Source organism: Triturus cristatus, chromosome 7 (genome assembly GCF_964204655.1).
Source record: "Triturus cristatus chromosome 7, aTriCri1.1, whole genome shotgun sequence".
NCBI classification, from domain to species: domain Eukaryota; kingdom Metazoa; phylum Chordata; class Amphibia; order Caudata; family Salamandridae; genus Triturus; species Triturus cristatus.
The window spans coordinates 180,820,411-180,844,881 of record NC_140590.1 but is presented as its reverse complement, the minus strand read 5'-3'; the positions used below and the strand labels follow the sequence as shown (position 1 = coordinate 180,844,881).

Here is a 24,471-nt window from a genome sequence, read left to right as displayed (position 1 = left end):
CAGCCCGAACTGCCAAGCCAAGTCCTCCCTGGACCAGAAAAATAATTCTTGGACTGCTTGCGGGGCATCACCTCATATCAGCCTGACTAGCTTGAATCAAGTGACACAGTGAGCTCAGGACCCACGTAAGCACGAGAAAGCAAAAGACACTGAGATGATGGATGGAATGCAGAGCAAATCAAACATTCACCCCTGTCAAGAGATATGGGTTAAATCCAATGTTCTTTTGCTCACTATGCTGCCCCAATTTAGACACAGCCATATGCAAATCAGTCTTGACACTGTTCCTCTTGGGAACATACCAGTTCGAACTGCAAAGACAGGTATTCCCTGGACCGGAAACAAGCATTCTGGGATCGGGATCACGCATCACCCCTTATCAGCCCAGCTAGCTTGAATCCAGTGACACAGTAAGCCCGGGACACACATCTGGGGATACCCGGCAAACTTAGGGTGAGAAAGCAAAAGACACATATATGTAATGCAGAGCAAATCAAACATTCACCCCCAGTCAAGAGATCTGGGTTAAATTCATCGTTCTTTTGCTCAACATGCCACACCAGTTTAGACCCAGCAATGTGCAAATCCGTCTTGACTGTGTTCCTCATGGGAACAGTCCAGCTCTAACTGCCAAGCAAGGTCCTCCCTAGACCAGAAACAAGAATCCTGGGACAGTTTTTGGGGCATCACCTCATATCAGCCAACCTAGCATGAATCCATTGACCCTGTGAGCCAGGGGCCCACATCTGGGCATACCCGGCACACTTAGGGTGGGAAAGCAAAAGACACACAGATGATGGACAGAATGCAGAGCACATTAAACATTCACCCCCATTCAAGAGATCTGGGTTACATCCATTGTTCTTTTGTTCACCATTCCACCCCAGTTTAGACCCAGCCATATGCAATCAGTCTTGACTCTGTTTCTCATGGGAACAGTCCAGCCTGAACTACCAAGCCAGGTTCTCCATGGACAGGAAACCAGCATCGTGGGACTGGTTTGGGGGTATTCCCCTACATCAGTGAGGTTAGCTTGAATCCCGCGACACAGTGAGCGCAAGGACCCACGTAAGGGCATACCTGGCGCACTTATGGCAAAAAAGAAAAAGACACACAGATGATTAACGGAATGCAGAAGAAATCAAACATTCACTCGCTGTCAAGAGATCTGGGTTAAATCCATCATTCTTTTGCTCACCATGCCACCCCCGTTTAGACCCAGCCATATGCAAATCAGTCTTGACCCTGTTCTTCGTGGGAACAGTTCAACCCGAACTGCCGTGCCAGGTTCTCCCTGGACTGGAAACAGGCATTCTGGGACCAGTTACAGGGCATCACCCCTCATCAGCCAGGCTAGATTGAATTCAGTAAACAGTGAGCCCAGGACGCAAGTCTGGGCATACCCAGTGCACTTAGGGCGAGAAAGCAAAAAACACACAGATGAAGGATGAAATTCATAAGAAATCAAACATTCCCTCCCAGTCAAGAGAGCTGCGTAAAATCCTTCAAATTTTTGCTCACCATGCCACCCCAGATTAGACCCAGCCATATGCAAATCTGTCTTGACCCTGTTCCTCATGGGAACAACCCAGCCTGAACTGCCCAAGCCAGGTCCTCCCTAGACCAGAAACAAGCATCTTGTGACCGGTTTTGGAGCATCACTCCTCATGAGCACAGCTTGCTTTAATCCAGCGACACAGTGAGCCCGGGACCCAGAACACTTAGGGCGACAAATCAGAAGACACACAGATGATGGGCAGAGTGCAGAGCGAATCAAGCATTCACCCCTCCAGTCAAGATATCTGGGTTAAGTCCATTGTTCTTTTGTTCAGCATTCCACCCCAGTTTAGACCCAGCCATATGCAAATCAGTCTTGACCCTGTTTCTTTTGGGACCTTCCAGGACCGGAAACAAGCATTCTGGGACTGGTTTCGGGGCATTACCCCTCATCAGCCACACTAATTTGAATCCAATAACTGAAAATAAATTGGAGTTTCCCTGGGGAGCAGTGGTTATATGTTAGGACGCCCTTAACATAGTAGCGATTCATGCCAGTTGTAATCATATGTATAGTTGTCTAAGAACTTTTTTAGCTTGGATCCAGTAACAAAGTGAGCCCAGGACCCACGTCTGGGTATACCCGATGCACTTAGGGCCAGAAAGCAAAAGACATACACGTTCATGTCTAGTGGCCAAACTAGCCATCCCTTCCAATTGAAAGCATGGTATCTAATGTATCCTCACTGGATTGTGCAAATTGTTGCCAGTTTTCAAAACGTGCAAATGTGGGAATTCGTGGTGTGTTAAAATCTTTCATCTTGGCTATTCCAAGACATGATGTTTGTTGAGAAGGTTTGTTCAAGAAATTCATTTGTTGTGGTATCAGGCATGCTCTAAAGAAAGCCTCAGTTCCCGGAACAAGACAGTTTTTTTGACCCCCAAATAGACTTTACATCTACAGTTTCCCTCCAAAAGTCGAAACCCTGTACAGACAGCTGGGAAAGAAAAGAAGCAGTTATTGTATTTTTATTTGCATGTGATAGTGCAAGTTTATAAAAATATGAGGTTGGGCCAGATGTATTGTAACCAGAAACATAAGCAAAAGTCTGTGTAAACATTTTTTAACTACACCATGGTGTTGTACGGCAATATTTCAATTGAGTGTAATTGCAAACACCATCTGGAATACTTGCTTTATGCAAAAAATGAACATTGTTGAAAACGGAACTTGTCATCGTAATTTGATGTACCATTATGCAATTATTTAGAGGCAAACTCAGTTGAATGCCCTAGATCTTCTATCAGTTCATGCACTGTATCAATGTCCCAATCGTCAGACACATTACTTGGGGTAATGACATAATTAAAAGAAATTTTGAACAGATATAGAATTTGTAAAAGCTCAGTGGGGCCATACACATCATATGATAACCTATCCCAAAACAATCCCGTCTGGAACTTGAATACCTGTAATGTTCACCATGGAAAGGTCTCTTCGTACTCGGTGTGATGACAAATGTCATTTAAGAAACAAGTTCACCAGTTGTATCACAGAGCATTCTGGGAAGAAATATCCATTGAGAAGCGGGAGAAAGACTTTAAAAAAAACAATCCAAAGGACTAGGAAAAGTAACGAAATTATAATCCAAAAATGTATCCGTGGAGGAACAAAATATGTTGTTTTCAGCCAAAGATAGAAAACACACACTTACGGCCTGAAAGTAAGAGGGGTTGTGGTTCAGTTGAATCCGATGAGAAGTCAACAAAGTCGATGAAGTAGTCAGAGGTCGTCTGATCTATTTTTGGCAGCTCAGCTGGCTCTGTAGAACTAGGAGTTGACTAGATCTGTGGTACATTGACATAAATCATTTTCTTGTCAGGTTTCCAAACTGAGATCTGTGTTTCTGTACTAGTTGACTGCACAGTTGTCCTAGTTGTAACAGGTAGAAGGCATAATTTGTTGTTGTTGATTGTTGTCTCTCGTTGGAGGGAGGAGGCCTCTTCAGTTCTCAAAGCTTCCATACAAACTTCCTGTACGGTAGCAAGAGCAGGCAGGTAGCTACCCAGGAGCCCATGTGGATATTGTTGAGAATCAGGCACATAGTGTGGTGTGATCCGATCAATGGAGAAAAATCTTTTGTCTTTGGGACCAGCAAAGGGTGGAAGAAGTATGGTTCTGGTACCTACAACAGCCAGGACACGTACATTCGCTCTGTAGGGTGACCCAAATACTTTCTTCCCCGCAATTTTTTCCTGACCAGATCCCCAACCTTCAGGATACAGCCAGGCCTCACTAGGACTACCTGTGTTTTACTTGGACATTGGTTTGTTTGTCCCAGAAGTCATTCAGTTCCTGTAAAACAGCAAAACATTCATTGATGTCAAATGGTGTTTCCAGCGCCACGGTGGTGGAATTGTCAAGGTCTGGGACCCACACCAATACCTCAAACAGAATTTAATAGGGAGTTTGACAACCCAGGTATTTCTCTGCATATTACTGTGTGCCCTCTGGGCCCCATATAGCTTATGGTCCAAACTGCGACCTGAGCCTAGTACCCTTGCTGTTAAAGACTGCTTTATGTCATGTTTTTTCCTCTTCACAACAGCATTTCCCTCTGGATGGTATGGAGACAAGAAACGCTGTGTCACACTCAAACTTCCCATGGCCTCTTTCTAAGCTCTAGAGCTAAATGCCAGACCTTGGTTGGAATGTAATGTGCCAACTGTGTAAGTCCCAATAAAGATCCTTTATAACAGTTTGTCCGTCAGCCGACTGCTGTGGCCATACCCACAGGAATCAAGAGCAGGAATCGACAGCTACCAAGATTAATTTGTAAGCCCCATCTAATTATAAGGGTTACAATGGTACAGATAAACACAAGCCGGTGGCTTGTTTGAAATCAGGAATAGGACACGTTACAACGCAAACATTTACAACGAATGCCTTTACAACGCGGTTTTTACATCGCAACATCCAACTCACAACGGCCAACCTAACTAATTACATCGCATTATGCCGACTAAAAATGAGTAATATAAACTATTAACGTGGGTAAAGTAACATTTTTTAAACATCAGCCTAACTAATTACACCGCATTTTGCACAACTAATTACATTGGATTGTGCCAAATTAACATAGCACCCCACAGAAGTGTATGATAGTTGATCATGCGGTCATTCTAACTAATTATACTGCATTTTGCACAACTAATTACACTGGGTTGTGCCAAATTAACATAGCATACCACATAATTGTATGAGAGTGGATAAAAAAGCTTTTAATACATCACTCTAAGAGGCTATTCTCTACTTTCTTAACCGTTACAGATTTTAACTACTGAGTTGCAATGCAAAGAAAGCAACACAATCAGGTAATGGTTTAGCCCATATTTCCAGAAATGCAATTAAAATGCATATGAATAATGTTATTTTAGATATTTATCAAGTATAGTATCTTTGTCGCGCAGTGAAATTGTCAAAAGATAGAAAATGATCTACCCACAGGGAGAAGTTCAATCACAACTCACTAATCTAGTGGATGAAGGGATTCTTTTGATTTTAGCAGTAATCATTGATATACTTCGTTTAATACCCTATCATGAATAAATATATATAGGGAAATTGACATTCAATTCTTATTTTGAAGGACGCTTATATACAGCGACTAATAGTATCGGTGGTTCCTACGAATGTATCGTTTAAGAACATAGTACCACATAAAAAGGTTTGCTATAAGGAACGCATTATTATTCTTAATTTAAGGGATGCAAAATACATGGATTGCCCTGTTTTTAGTAAGAGTGTGGAGTAATAATTGATTAACTCTATTGTAGGTTACTTTTGTTATCGCTTCCACAAAAATGCCTGGAAGAACGAATCTCAATAGAATCATACAGAGGATACTTGGTTGAATTGTATTAGGTAGGTTATGAGAAAATGGTTCATGTGCTGTTGTGTACTCATTTTTGATACTGTAGAACCTGTATTTCCAACTGGGGTCACATTGTAATGAACAATATGGAGTTGTGTATCAAAAGTAGACTTGTGGATGAATACTAATTTATTGATTTTTGTTGTTGACAAAAAACTTTTTTGAATGTGGATTTATAACCTATTGCATTGTCTAAATTCTAAATTTTGTAGAAAACTTTGTCCTGAAGAAGGTGGTTGATCCAAATTGCACCGAAACGCAGCGTCGACTTTTAGTTTTCTTGTTCAGATGATCAACACGAATATGTTGTAAAAATTGATTGTTTTTAAGATATTTTTAACATTTTAAAATGGATGTGTATCTTTGATTGTAATAATAGATAAAAATCGATTTATACTTTTTTATGAAAACATCTTTTTTTTGGCATTATTGTCTTCACTGTATTTACAAGTCACATGTAATTAATGTTTATGTTTAAATACTGTATATGTTTTAACCCCATTTAGTATTGTACATGATTACGAGGCAACACATGATCCACAAATTAGAATAGGGACCTGTTTTTCTTTCTTGATGAAAATCACTCTTCCCACTCCAGTGAGTGCAACAATAGGGTAAGTGTTGGATAGAGTAGGGGTAAAATGTACTATTCTCATTCTAATGAGTGCAACAGTAGGGTAAGTGTTGGATAGTGTAGGGGTATTCCCATTTACTCATCTTATAATGCGTTGTAATGGCATGCGTTGTAGTGACATGCGTTGTAAGGGCATGCGTTGTAGTGACATACTTTGTAATGGCTGCTTTGTAATGGCATGCGATGTAAAGGCAGTTGCGTTGTAATGACTGCATTGTAAATGTAGTGTGTTGTAATGACTACGTTGTAATGGTTTGTGTATTCCGAAATCAGAACAGGTGTCTGCGGTGAATGCACTAAGGCGGAACCCTTCATCTGCTGGCAGATGTTGCATTTAAGGACAAAGTCCTTGGTCTGGTGTAAATACTTGGCCACCAATAGCGCTGCTGCAATAATTAAATTGTACTGGTAACCCCCGCTTGTACTGAGGTCAGACTCTTGTGTGCAAATAGTACTAACCCCCATCTGCGGTCAGTGTTTGGTATTATTCTATCCCCCACCCCCGCAATGTGAGCATATGGTATGTTCTGTGCATCTAATTTGTAGAAGTACTTCACTGGAAAGCCTTTAGGCAGGTAGGTGCCATCGCATTCAGTGTTGAGAGCCAACATGATGTCTAGGTCATGCTAGAACGAATAAGTGCAGCAACCGCAGCAGTGTAAACTGTTGTCTTTGTGGCTTCATCAGCCATGATATTCCCTGCAACCTGGACACCAACATATTGATTAATCAATGTGTGTATTATATGAGTCTGTGGCAAGTCGTCTTTTAGCTTTGCCACTTGTTCCCAAAGCATCTTGTGGTTTATTGTGCAACCCTTTGGACCTCTGAATCCATTCTGGCTCCAATAGTTTAGGTATTCCTTAGAGGACTGGACACAGTAATACGAATCACACACTATAAGTGTGGGGAATCCGGGATCCATATTTCCTAGTGCCAGTATTAGAGCCTGTGCAGTCACCAAGTGACTTCTTGTAGGTTTTCACAGGATAGAATTTTCCATTGTGCATGTGCCCTTTCACAGTTGCTCAAGCAGCTGAGTATTGGTGCTTAGTCCCTATGGCAGGCTGGGCAGACCCATCAGTATATATATATGAATTAATCATAGCGATCTAGATGCATTATTTCATAACAGAGGATATTCTTGTTCGTACTGCATCAGAACTTGGGCTTGTAGTGTACAATCTAATCTATAGTCTAAATTTTTTGCAGTGAGTGAGTAAGCTCATTGTATCCATCGTGGATTTAAAGCTTTAGCATTTGGAATGCTTTCTTAGGTGATGGCCTCTTAGGTTGGCACCGGGGTCACAACAATTATGAATTTACCCTGATCCAGGGTTTGCTCCCTCACCATAGCAGCCTGCACTGCTATCAGGATTTTTTCAGTAGGTGTAAAACGCGTTTCAGAATTAGGGGCGGATTACGATGTCTGTCGGAAAGCTTTGGACTGCTAGTCGGAGGCTTTCCGATCGCGGTCAGAGGCTCTCTGACCGACTCAGTCGGTCTGCGGTACGACAGTCCGATTCAAATGCCGACGGTCAAAACGTAAACCAGCTGGTCATTTCGACTCGTTTCTGACAGGCTCTTGGTGATTCCAGCCGGTCGGAACTTCACTACAATCCTCTATGGACGGTGTTTCTGCCGTCGGTATTACAATGTCTGTTTACCACAGCCTTTCCGTGCAGGCCTTTCCAACACGGAAAGGTTGTCGGACAGTGACTTTGGAGGCCCCTTGTAGGGCCCCCTTGCCTCAGCGGTCTACAGTCAGTGGTCAAGGGGGTGCCGGCCACAGGGTGTAGGGTTTTACACCCCCCCATTTCTCTATAGGAGTCTGTATTACAGCCAGTTTACGTCTGTGACACAAGCTCACATAATAAGTGGGAATCCGACCTAACAGTGTTCCGTCTCATGGTAATCAGGCGGTCGGAACCGCCGGCCTCAGGTCCGTCGGTCCAAAGTCTGAGACGGTGTCGGTCGGAGGTAACTTTGACCGACATCGTAATAGGCCCCTTAGTGTATAAATGTGATTTATATGCAAATGGTACTGTGTAACCTTCATTGAAGGTGACATAAGTGTACCCTGATGTTCCTGCGATGATGCAGATCACCTGGTTCATGTGTTCACGCGTGTGTATAAATGTATGGAAGCTATGATGTCAGCCTGCACAGAACAACAAATATTTGTGTACCTGTGTCCAATGTCTGCTTGAGAAGTCTTCACTCATAAAGTCGTTGAATGGTTTAACCCATTTTGCATAATCTAGAGTGTGTGGTCTGTCCAAATTTAGGACTGTAGACTTTTCAATGTTTTTGGAGGTTGAAGCAGAGCACATTTCTCTAAGAAGAATGTAGCAAGGCTTTTGCCTTCGCTTGACAGCTCATATCCCAGAAAAAGGGCATTGAGGTGGTAAATTTGATATTTTCTTATATTTCATTTGCAGCCTATGTGAACAAACCCTAAACTTATACTGTCTACTCTTGTCAAGTGTTCCATGAGGTCATCAGCCATCAGATAATGTCATCAACATATGACAATGCCTGGTCATCAACATTTTGTAGTAGATCGGTTACTCTGGCTGAAAACAGCCCAGGGCTATTCTTATTCCCCTGGGGCAATCAACAGAATTGCCTCTGAGAGCCTAGCACTGCAAATGTGGTCAGATGTCTGCTTCAAGGCACTATATTCTAGGAGAAACTGCTGTTTTGTATTTCTTCCACACAATGTTGTTCATTAGTGCTGCACTGTGAGCATTCTGCACTGCAAATATGCGAGTAGCTGTGTTTAAGTTTCTGTAGTCTAATACTAGATTATATGAATTTTTATTCATTTATTTATTTTTAAATTGTTTTATAAAGTGAACATGACCCAAGCGGGTATCAGAGCGCTTTACATACGAGATGAGGAAGACATAGGTAAATAGCTGTGGGAGAAAAAGAATAAAAATATATATCAGGAACACAATAAAGTATTGGCAGGCGACACTGAGATCGAAGCATATGCCATGTAGCGTGTTAAACAGCAAAACAAGATAGGAGACAAGAGGAGTGAAACTTCTAGTTCAGCACATTATTCAACAGTAAGGCTTTCACTTCTCTTTTGAAGTTAAATGTTGAGGGAATCAGTCTTGTTTCCACACGTAGGGAGTTCCATATTCTCGGGGCAATTCCAGAGAATGTACGATTGTAGGTTTTAATTTTCTCACATTTCTTCGGCTTGAGCAGAAGTGTGCTGGTGCTCCTAGAGAGCCGGGAGGCTCCCAATAGTTCAAGCTTATTTTCCAGGTAAAGGGAAGTGTTGTAGTGAATCGCTCTATGAGTAAATCATGCAATTTTTTACTGCATCGTTGATTCAAACATGAGCCAGTTGAGCGATTTCAGGTCCAGAGAGGTGTGGTTGGTTTTCCTAGAGCTAGTGATGAGTCTAGTCACAGCACTTAGCGATGCTCTAATGGCGGCTAAGCTGAGTTTCAGAAGCCCGCATGGAAAAGCACTGTCGTATTCTAGTCCGGAGATGACTGGTGCTTGCAGCGCAGATTTGAAGTCATCTTGGGGACGATAGGGTTTGAGTTTTCTTAGGATGCTCAGTTCATAGTGCGCTCCTTTGGTATATGCTCTGATGTGATCCTGAATGTTTAGGTTCTTATCGAGCACAATTCCTAGTGATTTCATGGAATCAATGATGTGAGGTGTGCAGTTCAGAGCTGAGAGATTTTTAAGATATTTCTCAACAATCGTGGTTTCTTTAGCGGGAAAAATGAGGAGGAATTCCGTTTTAAGGGCGTTTAGTTTGAGGTGGTTAGATGTTAGCCAATTAAGAGTTTTGTGCAGGGTTCCGTTGAGTGACTTATTATCTTCAGGGGAGGTTATTTTCATGTACAGTTGGGTGTTGTCTGCGTACATGTGATATTGGATGTTTGAGTCTTTGAGAATTACAGTGAGTGGTTCCATGAAGAGGTTAAAGAGCGTGGGGGAGAGCGAGGACCCCTGGGGCACACCCAGCGAGCAGTGACTGGAGTTGGATAGTGTTTGATTGGATTTGATTCTCTGAGTTCTATTGTTGAGAAAAGAGGCAAACCATTTTAGAACAGTGCCTGAGAACCCCATCCTACATTCCAATAGGCTCAGTAGATTGTCATGTTTGACAGTGTCAAATGCTGATGAGAGAGCAAGTAGTATGAGTAGGCAAGACTCGTTCTGGTCAAGCAGGGTGAGAGCGTCGTCTACTATATGAGTGATGGCCGTTTCAGTGCTGTGGCCGGGACGGAAGCCCGATTGGAATTGGTCAAGCAGTTGAAATTGCTCAATGTGTTTGCGCAGTTGTTCGTGTACACATTTCTAAAGTAGTTTTGCCAGGGTAGGGATGTTTGTGATTGGCCAATAGTTATTCAAGTCTTCAGGGTCTGCTGTGGGTTTGTTGAGAATGGGGAGAACTAGGCCCTCCTTTAAGCAGTCAGGGATCACACTTTGCAGGAGACACTCATTGATGATCTTGGACCAGAGTGGGACTAGTGATACTATCATTTCTTTAAAGAAGTTGGAGCGGAGGGGATCATTGAAGTGATTTGATGGTTTCAGGGTTGAGAGAATGCTGAAGATGGCAGTGTCATTGATGGGTGTGAATTGACTCCAAGAGGCACTGTTTTTAGTGGAGTGACAGGGCGGAATAGGAGGGGATGAGTGTAAGGAGGAGTCAGGAGAGGGTGAGAGATCAATCAGGGCAGACTTTGGATCTGATTCGATCTTACTCGCCTTTTCAAGGAAGAAGTCGCCAACGTCATTGCAGTTAGGCTGAGGGCAGGAGATGAGAGGGGATTAAGCAGGAGTGGTATTGGATTGTGACTTAATCAGCTCAAACAACCTTTTCGGGCGATTTTTGGCTTTGTCCAGTTGTGGTTTGAAGAAGGTTGATTACGCCTTTCTGATGAGTTTGTTGTATCTACTCCTTTTTAGTCTTAGAATCTTTAGTAGATCAATGGATGGAGCAGATCCCCAAGCACGTTCTGCTAGTCTCATGCTGCGTCTGTCAGCATTTAGGCTGCCGTTGAACCAAGGTTTGGAGTCTTTGATGGCTTTTCTTTTTAGTTTAAGGGGGGCAGTTGCATTCAGGGCAGACAACATGGAGTTGTCATAGTGCTTTGTGAGGTCATGCACATCAGCCATGTTTGCAGGCGGCGGTAGGGAGATATTGCAGCGAGCTATGAGCTCATTAACGTTTGTATTTTGGAGTGTTCTTTTCCAATGTTTTTGTTTTAATGGTTGTGCTCTTTTGGAGTTCCAATTTTCTAGGATACGGAAGGTGATCAGGTGATGATCAGACCAGTCATAGGGAGGATAGATTCGAGCTGTATGGAGTTGGGATTGGAAATGATTAGATCGAGGTTCGATCCTAAATTGTGCGTCATCTGAATGATCTGGTTTCATTACTTGAAATAAAGGTTTATTCATAGATGAGGTGCAACTTTCTATTACACCTTGGTTGTAGGATTTCCCTATGTAGTCAGATGAGTGTTGTTTGTCTTTCTTTTATTTCACGTGCTCCTCAGATCTGTGCTCTGACCGTTCACCTCTCTCCGAACATTGATCGAATGACCTTTGGAAGGAACGAGATGAGCATGTATCAGTGTCCTGATACTTGTCAGGAGGTCTAATATTATTATGGTTTCAAAGATTATATCGTTTTTTAGTGTCATCCTCTTTGAGGACACCCACCCTGTGATTTTTGTCTTATCTTTATTTTGTATGTTTATTCTTGCACTTCTTCATTGTTGAACAGTCGGGTACTTGATTAGAGTTATTCATTTCAGAATTACTCGTCAATTGTGGTTTACCAAGTCTGGCTCCAAAATTATCTTTACCTAGCAAAGCATAGGCTTCTTCGATAATTTTAGGTAATTCATGCTCCTGCTGTGCCAGAGTGAAATCCCACATGGCTGCGCTGGTTTATAGCCAATGCTGCTGCTTTTCCTTTTATGTCACTTAACATAATGGCGAATACTGAAGCAAAATTGCCCATCAGTTTCATCACCAAGTCCAGGGAGGTGCTGCCCCATGCTCATTCTCAAGCTTTTTCAGCACTTCAGGCAAAACAGCCAGGGAAGGGGTACCATGCGTTCTGGTATATACTGCAGCAAAGAGTGCACCCCAAATTGTGCAGTCTTCCAAAGGGGGAGCCATCCCCATTGGCAAGCAAATAGTTAATATTCTGTGTTTTCTTGCTGGCCAGTATGGGGAAACACCACATCAAGCTGACTTGTTTTTTATGCAATCCGGAACAGAATCCCCTCCTGTCTGACAGGAACTTTTGCCATGACTGCATTTAGCGTTATTGGGCCGATTACTGAGGTTGCCAATTGTGGTTGTGCAGCTTCAGCAGTCGGCGCAGGGTTAAGTATCAATGTTCGCATAACAAACTGTGTAAGACATTTATATATTGTTACTAAATCTTTGTATAGTATTTCCACCTCTGCTGTTGGTAAATTATCAACATTAAGATGCAGTGTGTTACTGGCTAAGACGGGTCACGTTGGTCCCGCATTGCTGAGAGGATCGACCCTAACATTTGCTGTCATGTCAACCAGTAATCGATCACCTCTGTCCTAAATGCTTCGTGTGCCTCAACCTCAAAGGTAACATCTCCACTCCTGGATGTGAGGCCATCGTCTAAAGTTTCCTAGTTACCTCATGTCTGCAGTTCTCAGCTATGTTCAATGCCTGAGGATCTTTGTCTCCAGACATAATAAAAAAATGAATTGCAGAGTGGATAAACACAGTGGAAATAAGATCCTTTAAGAGTTCAAGCTTGAACAGCCTACAGCCAATATATAGGTGTTACCTACTCAGCTGAGGAGGATGTGTCCAGTTAGTAGGTAAGTACGTGTCTCTGAAAAAGCATGATTGAACTACTCAGGCAATCCATTAAAATAAGAACTAAACCAATGGTGGTGGTGCCTTGTCCTGTAGTTTCCACCCTACAGAAGGAAGTGCTCTAATGTGGACAGCATAACCGTTGGGATGGTGCCACACTGATTAAATGCAACTCCTCAGTATATGTCGTCCCTATAGGCCAGCTAGCTCACAATGCCACAATAAGTACTTCTAAACCTAGGCAGGTAGCAAATGGTTCTGGCAACCACTAAACATGACAAACCTGTTCCCCCAAGAATTCTGTAACAGATTTAGAACCCTTTTGCTCAGTCACTTGTGCTGTCTTTCTCTCAGAGAAATATCCATGGAATAAACAGTGGGACGTTTTTAATATTTATTGAACCAACATGATTCTTGTATAAAATATATGTGCTGCAATGATCAATAGACAGAAATAAATGAAAGTTATGAGAAGTACTAGGACAGTAAACAGAATAAAAAGTTCCACCATTGTGCTAAAACAATGTATATATGTAAGGATATAAGATAATATAGGCATCTGGCATACTTTTATTATGCTTCCCCTAACCTGAGTGTCTAGGGAATGTGTATATGTTCTGCCAAGAATACCCGTACTGGATGATCCAATCCCTGTTACCTGAAGGGGAAAGAATGTAGATCCCCACCGTGGTCAAAAGCTGGACAACCCTTGCAGAGATATCATAAGGCTGCCGGTCCGAAGAATCAGCATGTAGAGACCTCAGAATGACAGTAAAGAGCTCCTGTGCCAACACCCGAAAACAGATGTTTATTTATAACAATATTCATCCTTACCTTGGGCCAGGATCTTCATCAGGCTGCTATTGTATGTGTGTTATAGATAGCTAGCAGTGCTCTACACTGCTCCATAATTACAAACTGATGCATTGGGCCCAATGCAGCAGTTTGTAGAGGCCTGCGTGACATTATGTCTGCACCAGGTATATGTCAGCAGGGTAGGCATTCCCACGTTAAAAGCCACGTAGAACTGACGCAGGGAAATTTACAACTTTTTCACTGTGTCACTCTATAACTTGATGAAATTCCTACGCTTTCTCAAACCAGGCATAAGGATTGACACAGGTCTTTTAACATGGGACTTGCCTCTGTGTTCTGACGTATTGCTGGAGTGGCACCAGTCGTACGACCAATTCCAGCAATTCATCACTTTAGTGCCAACAGATGCATCAAAATGTATAACGTATTTGTAAATACTTGCCCATGGAGCCCTGTATTGTAAAAATGGTGCATCCATGGCGTATTTAAGGCACAAGAAATCTGACGCATCGATGGAAATGCGCCAGTTCTTGTAAATATGCCCCTATGTCCGGATCGATGCTCTATGTCTGCCCTACTCCATCCGCATAAGTAGCAGACTGTGGTTAGAGGTGGTGCAGAAAAGATACTTAATGGATGTGGCAGCCGCTCTAACTATGTGCGTATCCAGCAGGGCATCTAATCACACGTGCAGGTCATGTACAGGGGAAAATAATGAGCATTCCCCTTGTCCAGGATATTTTGCATGCCATGTATCGGGGACTTCCTAATGCACCATCCACTGACCAAACTCCTGGGCCAACCAGACCGAGGGAGAATTCGGGAGGAGAGGGGTTGAACTATCCAGGTTTACAATGGCTATACAGTTATAGCCTCCTCCTAACAGTATTGGCAGGTGCCCCTCTCTGGCCAAGGTCTTAGTGATGGTCACGAGAAATTCTTGTTGGCCAATATTAAGGGCGTCGAGACTACCAAAATAGCACCTCGATTTCATCTAGTCTCCCATGCAATAGCACACACCTTCCGTCCTTGTCTATGTGGGTGATGATGGCCTCAAAACGTGTTTCCGGTGTGACCCAGATTAACGTGCCACCATCCTGTGGCAAATACCTGCCCTCTCCAGTGCTTCCTCAGTTTTGGTGTGCCCACCCTTGCCAGGAGCGTTTCCTATCATAGCTCAGTGTCCACTCCCCTTTGTCTCAGGTAGGTCAGTACCTTGTAGAGCTTCCCAGGGTTTTAAGGTGTTGCATTCCTCGTATGTTCCTTGTTTGGATTTTACTTACCTGGTGAGTCTAATATGTGGGTGGTATAATCTTGTATGTGGGAGACTTTTTGTGAGCGGCTTAGGTCTTATTCATGTGTGCGGTGTGGTGGAACAACCAATTAACCATAAATACTTCCCAACTCCTGCACCCTTGCTTGTTCCGGCTTTAGACTGCTCCAGCGAGTCCCAGGCGTTGAATGGTTCAGTGAAGAAGTGAGTCTGCCCATCCATTATGATCTTTAGGTGCGATGGGAATAGGAGCATATATGTCATGCCAGCTGCCATCAGTTCTTTCTTGACTTCTGAAAATGAAGTCTTCCAGCATTGGACCAGCATGGTGTAATCAGGAAAAATATCCACTTTACTGTTTTCCACGCGCAAGTTGTCATTGGTTCATCCCTTCTCGCTGAGCAAGTCCCCATCCTTGTAGTGGAGAAGGTGGGTCACCCCTAGCCTGGGCTGGGGCCCCAGGGGTTGGAGGTGCACCAGACACTATGGGCACGTACTGGTAAGATCGGGGACCCATGCCCCAACAGGCCACCGCTGTGGGGCGTGTATTGTCCCGGCCTGAGTGCATTCCAGGACTCCTTGTAGATCCGGTTCACCCAATGGTGTGGTGCGCTCCACCGGCTCCCACTCCCCGTGTGCATCAATGCCTATCCGGGGCCTGCTACAGCAGAGAATTTGGGGACCGAGCGCGATCCTGTAGGGAATACGGGTCATTCTTGCTGGTGTAGAAGGTGGCATCCCCAAGCCCAATCATGTGAAAGGTCCAGTTAGACGGGCATATTCCCCCTCCACCCTTCTCAGCCACAGCAGGTATCAGCAGCATAGTCCCCCCTTCATGATCCCTCAGGGCACTGGGAGCTTGTTGCTGGTGCAGCTCGACATCTCAGAGCTGCCACGAAGCCTCAGGCAGCAGAACCGTTCCAGGGGCCTATTCCCTGCCGGCCCCAGCAGTAAGGGACCCCCGCAAGTTGCAGTTGATACCTGGGCAGGTAGCCGCCCCAGGGGCCGCACGTCATTCCCCAAGCCCCCAGTTGTTGGCGTCACATTAGCTCTTCCAGGAGCACTCCTCTGGCCAAAAGGGGTTTGCTTTCAGTTCCAGTCCACCCACACAGGTGTCAGGCTCCCCCTCCTCACCCTCACCCTCCACCATCTCCAGGCACTCACAGTGTGGTGCAGTCACTGCAGCCTCCACTCCATGCGTGTTCCCCAGATCATCAGGCAGCAGGGCCAATCCGGGAGCATGACATCTGTTGACCACTTCCGTCTAGAGTCGCCACCGGCACTTAGGGCAGCCGTCGGGCCCAGAGGGGCCAGCAGATCACTCTTCCTCCCCGATCTCCAGGCTCTACCACCACGGAGGTCACTCTGGGTCTCACACAATGCCCCCCTGACAGAGAGGGCGCCCGAGTTGCACCAAGCCGCTCGGTCACCCCAGCCCCTCAGCGCTCTTGATGCACCCAGCCATCTGCAGCTGCCATCCTGGCCCGGTCCGCTGCTCCCACAGCATCTCTGATGGTCTTCCAGGGTGCGGTGATTGCGTTCAGGGATCTCTACCCCCATGGGGCCCTAGGGGCAATGCTTTCGGTCTCAGGTGGATGCAGTATGATTCTGGCAGCTGGAGCAGGAGTTGGAGTCAAGCCACAGTCTTCACCTGCAGTTTGACGCGCCCTGATTACAGTTACCACCTGCTCAGAACCAGTGGCAGATTTCAGTGGAATCGTCACAGGAAGTGGAACGAAACGCAGATGATCCTATGGTATTTCCAGGTCTTCCTAGTCAATCCCCATTCTAGGGACTAAAGCATGCAAAGGCTGTATAGTTCGGCAGTGAGATACGAGCCGAAATGGGAGATTCGGGGCCCCAGTATCCCAGAGCTTAAAACTGGCTAAATTATAACAAGGGCCGCAGTTGGTGGTAGGATGCGTGTTTGGTTGCGGACAGGGAACCGGGCTGTGTTTTTCTCAATGGTTTTTCTGCTGCTGCTTTGAAAAGGCAGGTGAGTTTTTATTCCATTCCTGAAGTGCAAAAGCCGCGTAAAAATCCCAATGCGAGACGAGTCAGAATGCCAGATCTGCTGCATTTTGTTTTTTTTTAAAACTCTTCGGGGCAGATTTATGTTGCACTTGCGCCACTTTTGCGCCGCCGTTGCGTCACTTTTGTGACACAGCAGCGGCGCAAATCCTGCGCCATGGTGCGGGGTATTTACAACGTGACGCATCAGAGCCCGGGCCGGGTAGGCGAAGCCGGACCCGATAGGGGCCCGGGCAAAACGCCGTCCGGGGACGGCGCCCCTCCCCCGGCCACCCCCACGGGAATGTAAATTAAGGGCTAGGCCGACGGGTGCCAGGATTGGCCCCGAAGGCGGGAGCGAGCCCCCCCCCAATCAGGGGGCGCGCTCGTGGGCCAGGGGGGGGAATAAAAGGGGGCCACCAGGGCAGGTCTCCACAATTCCCCCCCCCGGGCCAAGGGCGAGTGAAGAAGACGGCGCGGGATCACCTGTGGAAGCAGCGGCGACAGCGGTGACCGGGTTTTGGCGCCAAAGGAATTCCAGGAACGACGCGTAGAACAGGCAGCCCACGCTGCAGCGAGCCTTGCTGAGTCTCCGATCGAGAAGCGTCAGCAGCGGAAGGGCGGAGCGACGCAGGCAGCGGGAAGGGCAGCCAGCACCGAAGGACCCCCGGGGACGACGAATAGCAGGGCAAACACCAACCTCGCTGCAACGCAGGCAGCCTCTCGCCAGCGCGCCATTCCCAGGACACCTACAGCGAGCCGCCCGGCCGCACCTCCACGCAGGCGGCCTCTCTCCAGCACGCCTCGCTCCAACACGCTTCCGCCTGCATCAATTTCATCAGCGGAGGGGAGGGAGTTGGTGAGGGGCGCGCCCACTTAAAGGGACAGTACACGTCCTCAGAGCAGGTGGCAGCAATAGGAAGGAGAAACCGAGAAAGAGGATGGCAAGCAGGAAAGGGGCGGCAGGAAGGAAGAGGCAGCCCCCAGCCCGCTTCAGGGAACCACAGGAGCAGCCGGCCACAAGGACAACAGACACAAGGAAACGCAAGGAGGACGACATGGACGAGGATTTATTGGACATGCTGGAAAAGGCAAGGGCACTGGTGGCGCTGAAGGGCAGGAGCTGGATGGAGCAGCAGATCAAAGAAGCCCCCCCAGGGAAAGGGAGGCGACGGAGCCAGGTGCCCACGCCGCCACCAAAGAGAGCAAAGACAGGGGGGTCTGTAGCCAACACGGCGCCCCCCCACAAAGACAAAACACGGGCAAACAAAGAGGGAACCTCGTCACAAGCATCCAGGAGGAAGACCCAACCACCAGCGGTGCAGGTGGACAGCTCGGACTCGGACGAGAGCAGCGAGGGCGAGGGGTTTGTGGCCAACACGGCGGCCCCGCCAGAAGGACCCACGCAGAGCACCCTGGGTAAGCATGGACTATCACGCAGCGCTCGGGGGCAGACAGGGGGGCTGGGGCCACAAAACAGAAAGGGGCCACAAGCAGAGACAGGTAACAGCGCGACAGGAGGGGGCCCATGGCAGACACCACCACCCTGGCATACAGGCGCAGGCCTGGAGGCCTGGCCCGGGGGAGCGATGCAACCTCCACCCTGGGTGCCCTGGTGGCAATGGCCAGGTAGTGGGGTGCCATTCCAAGGGAATACACCTTGGAACGCAGGGGGGCCAGCAAGGAACCTGGCGGCGGACAAAGCGGCCAAGCAAGGGCCACAAGCAGCCGGGGGGGCGGATGAGGAGCCCGCAGGGGGTGGCCAGGGAGAAGGGGCAGAGGCAGTGCACACAGGACATGGGCACGCGGAGGCCAGGACAGGGGAGGGCACAGCCACAGCCGGGGTAGGCGAGGGCAAGCCGGCAAGCGAGTACATACGCCCATCCCCAAGCGACCCTCCCACGACAACAAGGTTGCTGGGTCTGGCAAACCTCATCCCAATCACGGTGAAGGAGAGAATCTGGAGGAAGGAATTTATAGACATATTTTCCTTGCTAGAGGTGAGGCAGGCAGGCCTGGATCTAACCACTCAGGACAGGAAAGATGAGGACAGGAGGGGCCCCAGGAAACCCAGGGTGGAAAGAAGCATAGAGAACTGGTTAAAAGCCTTTAGGACATTAGCGTGCGTATTTATTGAGAAATTTCCAGAAAACGCAGCTGCACTGATACTATACGAGCAGAAGGTGCACGAGGCGCAGCAGCAGTTCCAGGGGAATGCATGGCTACAATATGACGAGGGCTTCAGGGAAAAAATGCAGGTATGGCCAACGATAGGCTGGGACTGCCAGGACATGGAGGGCTATTCCAAGCACATGGTGGCGGCCAGAGAAGGAGTGGGGGTGAAGGAGTCTAATTTTCGTGCCTACGGGAATAAGGGCAAATTTGAAGGGTATGGGAAGGACCACAAGGGTAGGGGACAAACAGCCACAAAATCCAACAAAACATGTTGGAAGTTTGACAAGGACGAGTGCAAGTGGGGGGCCGCATGCAAATTCAAGCACGAGTGCGGGTCTTGCGGGGGGAACCATCCCGCAGTCCGATGCCGGCGGCACACAGGGCAGGCAGCAGAAAAACCAAAAGCTGACCCAAAGAAATAGAAGTGAGGCGCAGGCCCCAACGGGGGGGGCCGGGGGCGAAGGGGGCGGGGGACAGGCGCTCCCAACACCCATAAGAGCAGGTAGGCTATTGCACCTACTAAACAGGTACCCCAAACTCACAGACAGGAAACTATTGGCGGAAGGGTTTACGCGCGGTTTCCCCATCCCATATTGCGGCCCGAAGGGGGCGCGGGAGAGCACTAATTTGAAATCGGTCAAAGACGCCCCTGAGGTAGCAAAACAGAAGGTGGAAAAGGAGGTCGGGATGGGCCGGGTGGCGGGCCCTTTCCCCACCCCGCCAATGGAGGGCTTAATAATATCCCCGCTGGGTTTAGTCCCCAAGAAGGAGCCAGGCAAATTCCGCTTGATTCACCATCTATCATACCCGGAGGGGGAGTCAGTCAACGACTGGTTGGAGCAAGGAGCATGCTCGGTGACCTACGCCTCGGTCGACGATGCTGTGGACCTGGTTAGACAGGAAGGGGCGGGGGCTCTCATGGCCAAATCCGATATAGAGTCAGCGTTTAGGCTACTACCGGTGCACCCAGACAGCTACCACTTGTTGGGCTTTAGACTGGACGGGGGTTACTACTACGATAAGTGCCTCCCCATGGGCTGCGCAATCTCATGTTCACATTTTGAGGCTTTTAGCAGTTTCTTAGAATGGGAACTGGGGCAGCGGACACCAAGTGGAGGGCGGGTCCACTACCTGGACGATTTTCTGTTCGTGGGTAAGGCGGGCACAGAGGACTGCAACAACCTCCTTGCTAGTTTCAGGGCGCTGACGCAGGAGCTCGGGATCCCGCTAGCCCACGAGAAAACAGAGGGTCCCACAACAAAACTGACATTCCTGGGGATAGAGCTGGACTCAGTGGCAGGGACATGCAAGCTGCCACCCGACAAGATAGCGGACATGCTCAACGATATGCGTAGGTTGAGGCAGCAGAAGAAGGCGACCCTGGGAGAGCTACAGCAGCTACTGGGGAAACTGAACTTTGCCACAAGGGTCATCCCCGCAGGACGCGCTTTCGCCCGGCGGATAGCCTGGCTCACGAGGGGTCTGGCACAAAAACACCACAGGGTTCGCATCACGCAGGGAGTAAGGGACGACTTGGTCCAATGGGAGAGTTTTCTAACAGAGTTCAATGGCACCCGGATCTGGCGGGCCCCCTGGGCTCTGGCCTGTGAAGTGGAACTCTACACTGACGCAGCAGGGGGTTACGGCTTCGGGGCCCTGCTGGGGACGGCGTGGTCGGCAGGGGCATGGCCGGAGGCATGGCGCACAGCAGGGTTAACCTCAAACATATCTCTACTAGAACTGTTTCCCATTGTAGTAGCCTTCCACATCTGGGCCCCCCAACTAGAGAATAGACAGATCACGTTGTGGTCAGACAACCACGCAGTGGTGCAGGCGATCAATACAGGAGCAGCGCGTTGCCCAGCAGTGGCGGCCTTGCTGAGGAAGTTAGTGGGCTGCCAGTTGAGAGGGAACATTGCATTAAGGGCCAGGCACATTCCGGGCGTGGAAAACTTAGTGGCGGATGCTATTTCTCGTTTCCAGTGGGACAGATTCAGGAAGCTAGCCCCGGGCGCGGACATGCAGATGACCCCGATGCCGGAGGAAGCATGGGCATGGGTGGAAGCGGTTTGAGATGGTTGCTGGAGAATGCACTGGCCCCAAAGACCAACAGCCGGTACCGGAAATGCTGGGAAACGTTCAGGGCTAAAGCTGGCCTGCGGAGGGGGCAATTGGCCTCAAAAAGGGACATCCTGGATTTCATCGAGTGGGCTTTCCAGGAAGGGAAATCAAAATCTTGGGCACAAGCACATTTAAGTGCAGTAGCTTACTACACGAAATTGGCAGGGCAGGCCGATCAAACAGGGGGATTTGAATGCCGCATGGCCATGAAAGGGTGGGGTAGGTTGCAGCAGGCACCGGAGGATGCAAGGCGCCCCATCCATTTCAGATTACTGCAGGCAATGCTGGGGGCCCTGGACGGGATATGCTCCTCGAGGCATGAAGTCAAGCTGTTCCGGGCAGCATTTGCAGTAGCTTTCTTCGGGGCATATAGGGTCAGCGAGGTGGTAGCCCCCTCAGTGGTGGAGGCAGGAGCAGCATGCATACAGAGAGAAGGGGTGGTCATGCAGGAGGAGCACATGGACATACTGCTAAGGAGGTCCAAGACGGACCAGACAGGCAAGGGAGTATGGACCAGACTGCGCTGCACGGACAATGAAGACCATTGCCCGGTATGTTTGCTAAAGAGGCACCTAGAGAGCGTGCAGGGGAGGACGGGGCCGCTATTTCAGCACAGAGATGGATCTTTCCTCAGCCGCTTTCAGTTTATAGCGGTAATGAGGAAGGCATTGGAAGCGTTGGGCCTCCCCGCTCGGGAATATGGGTCACACTCCTTCAGGATCGGGGCGGCAACGACGGCGGCAGGGCTGGGCATGGGGGGGGGCGCTATCAAGGGGATAGGGCGGTGGGCATCCGGCGCGTACAAGCGGTACATTCGCCCAGCAGTATGCTAAGCCTCCCCCCCCCCCCCCCCCCCCCTTTCCCCTCTCTTCTAGGCTCGGATGCTGCACGCAAGAAGGTGTGGATCGTGGGGCACTCGTACGTTACGCGGGCACAGCGGTGGGCAGCGGCCAGACGGGACTTTGGCGGTATCTGGCTGCGGGACACCGACATAGAATGGTGGGGGCGCCCCGGGATGAGATGGGGGGAGCTGTTGTCCATGGCGCAGGAGGCACAACGGCGGGGCAGCAAGCCAGACGCAGTGGTGGTCCACTTAGGCGGGAATGACTTGGCAGCAATGGGGCGAAAGGCACTCCTGGAAGACATGCGGAAGGGCCTCACAGCAGTAGCAAGAATGACACGCCCCGCGGACATAATTTTCTCAGAAATCATCGTGCGGAGCACCTGGCGGGGGGCGATTGACCTGGGGGCCGTGGAAAAGTCTAGGAAAAAACTTAATATCACCATGGCAAAAGTATGTAAGGCCAATGGCTGGGGCTTCGTGCGGCATGGGTTCATAAACTTAAGATCCCCGGGGTATCACAGCGGAGATGGAGTCCACCTCACAGGGGTGGGTATGGATATGTTCCTGCTGAACATCGTGGGGGTTCTGGAACAGAGGGGTTTCCTATGACAGTCGAGGGTAGGAGTCGGCGAGGGGGGAGCTCCCTCTGATCGGAAAACCATAGGGAGCGTGGCGGAGCTAGGTAGACTAAGCTATCAAAAGAAAGGGGAGAACCCAGTAGAAGATAGATGAGAGGCTCTCGCAATGCCTTGGGGATGCCGCACGGCAGGGGCACTGAGGGAGCCAAAAGGGCGGCACGCCGCCAACAAGGATTAGAGACAATACTCTCCCCATGACCCTTGGGATGCCTCACGGCAGGGGCTCAGAGGGAGACAAAAACAAAGGACCCAGTCACAAGAAGTTACAGTAGATGCACAAGAAAGGCCCTTGGGATGCCAGCCGGCAGGGGCCTCGGGGAGAAGGGAGGGCCCCTGTAAGGTCACAGGGCGAGCGGGACGGCACTTGCGGCCCGGACAGGTCCAAACGGAGACCCGCCCATTCGGTAGCAAGCTGAAGCCTAAACCCGGAAGCAGAAAGGGTTCCCTCCCCTCCCAGTTGATTGACAGAGCTGGGACAAGATTAACCATGCATTATGTACATGACCTTGAACAATGCGTTACGATTGTATAAAGTTTTTTGTGATATGAATAAAACTGCGACCTTTTCAGGCACCCAACAGAAGTTGTCAGTGGTGATTTGAGGTAGCAGAGCATAACAGGTTGGAAAAGGGGGGAAGCAGGGAGGGGAGATCCGACGCCTGGACGGGGTTAGAGCCCGGGCCGGGTAGGCGAAGCCGGACCCGATAGGGGCCCGGGCAAAACGCCGTCCGGGGACGGCGCCCCTCCCCCGGCCACCCCCACGGGAATGTAAATTAAGGGCTAGGCCGACGGGTGCCAGGATTGGCCCCGAAGGCGGGAGCGAGCCCCCCCCCAATCAGGGGGCGCGCTCGTGGGCCAGGGGGGGGAATAAAAGGGGGCCACCAGGGCAGGTCTCCACAATTCCCCCCCCCGGGCCAAGGGCGAGTGAAGAAGAAACCCACCCACCCACACCTAAAAGTCGGGCGTCGCAGCTGCAAGGTGGAGGGTAGCGGAGCTAGGTAGACTAAGCTATCAAAAGAAAGGGGAGAACCCAGTAGAAGATAGATGAGAGGCTCTCGCAATGCCTTGGGGATGCCGCACGGCAGGGGCACTGAGGGAGCCAAAAGGGCGGCACGCCGCCAACAAGGATTAGAGACAATACTCTCCCCATGACCCTTGGGATGCCTCACGGCAGGGGCTCAGAGGGAGACAAAAACAAAGGACCCAGTCACAAGAAGTTACAGTAGATGCACAAGAAAGGCCCTTGGGATGCCAGCCGGCAGGGGCCTCGGGGAGAAGGGAGGGCCCCTGTAAGGTCACAGGGCGAGCGGGACGGCACTTGCGGCCCGGACAGGTCCAAACGGAGACCCGCCCATTCGGTAGCAAGCTGAAGCCTAAACCCGGAAGCAGAAAGGGTTCCCTCCCCTCCCAGTTGATTGACAGAGCTGGGACAAGATTAACCATGCATTATGTACATGACCTTGAACAATGCGTTACGATTGTATAAAGTTTTTTGTGATATGAATAAAACTGCGACCTTTTCAGGCACCCAACAGAAGTTGTCAGTGGTGATTTGAGGTAGCAGAGCATAACAGGTTGGAAAAGGGGGGAAGCAGGGAGGGGAGATCCGACGCCTGGACGGGGTTTGGGAGATGCGTCACGTTGTAAAGCCCTGCGCCACATGT

At 48.8% G+C, this 24,471-nt stretch overlaps 2 protein-coding genes across 2 annotated transcripts in view; one reads left to right on the top strand and one right to left on the bottom strand.

Moving 5' to 3' along the window:
* Positions 1 to 24,471, bottom strand: part of LOC146809168 (uncharacterized) — a 102,171-nt gene that overhangs the window by 75,890 nt on the left and 1,810 nt on the right. The gene's annotated exons all lie outside the window — the stretch shown is intronic.
* LOC146809169 (uncharacterized) lies at positions 19,892 to 21,277 on the top strand. The gene has a single exon (XM_085620363.1). The coding sequence runs from the start codon at positions 19,892 to 19,894 to the stop codon at positions 21,275 to 21,277; it is 1,386 nt and encodes a 461-aa protein (XP_085476489.1).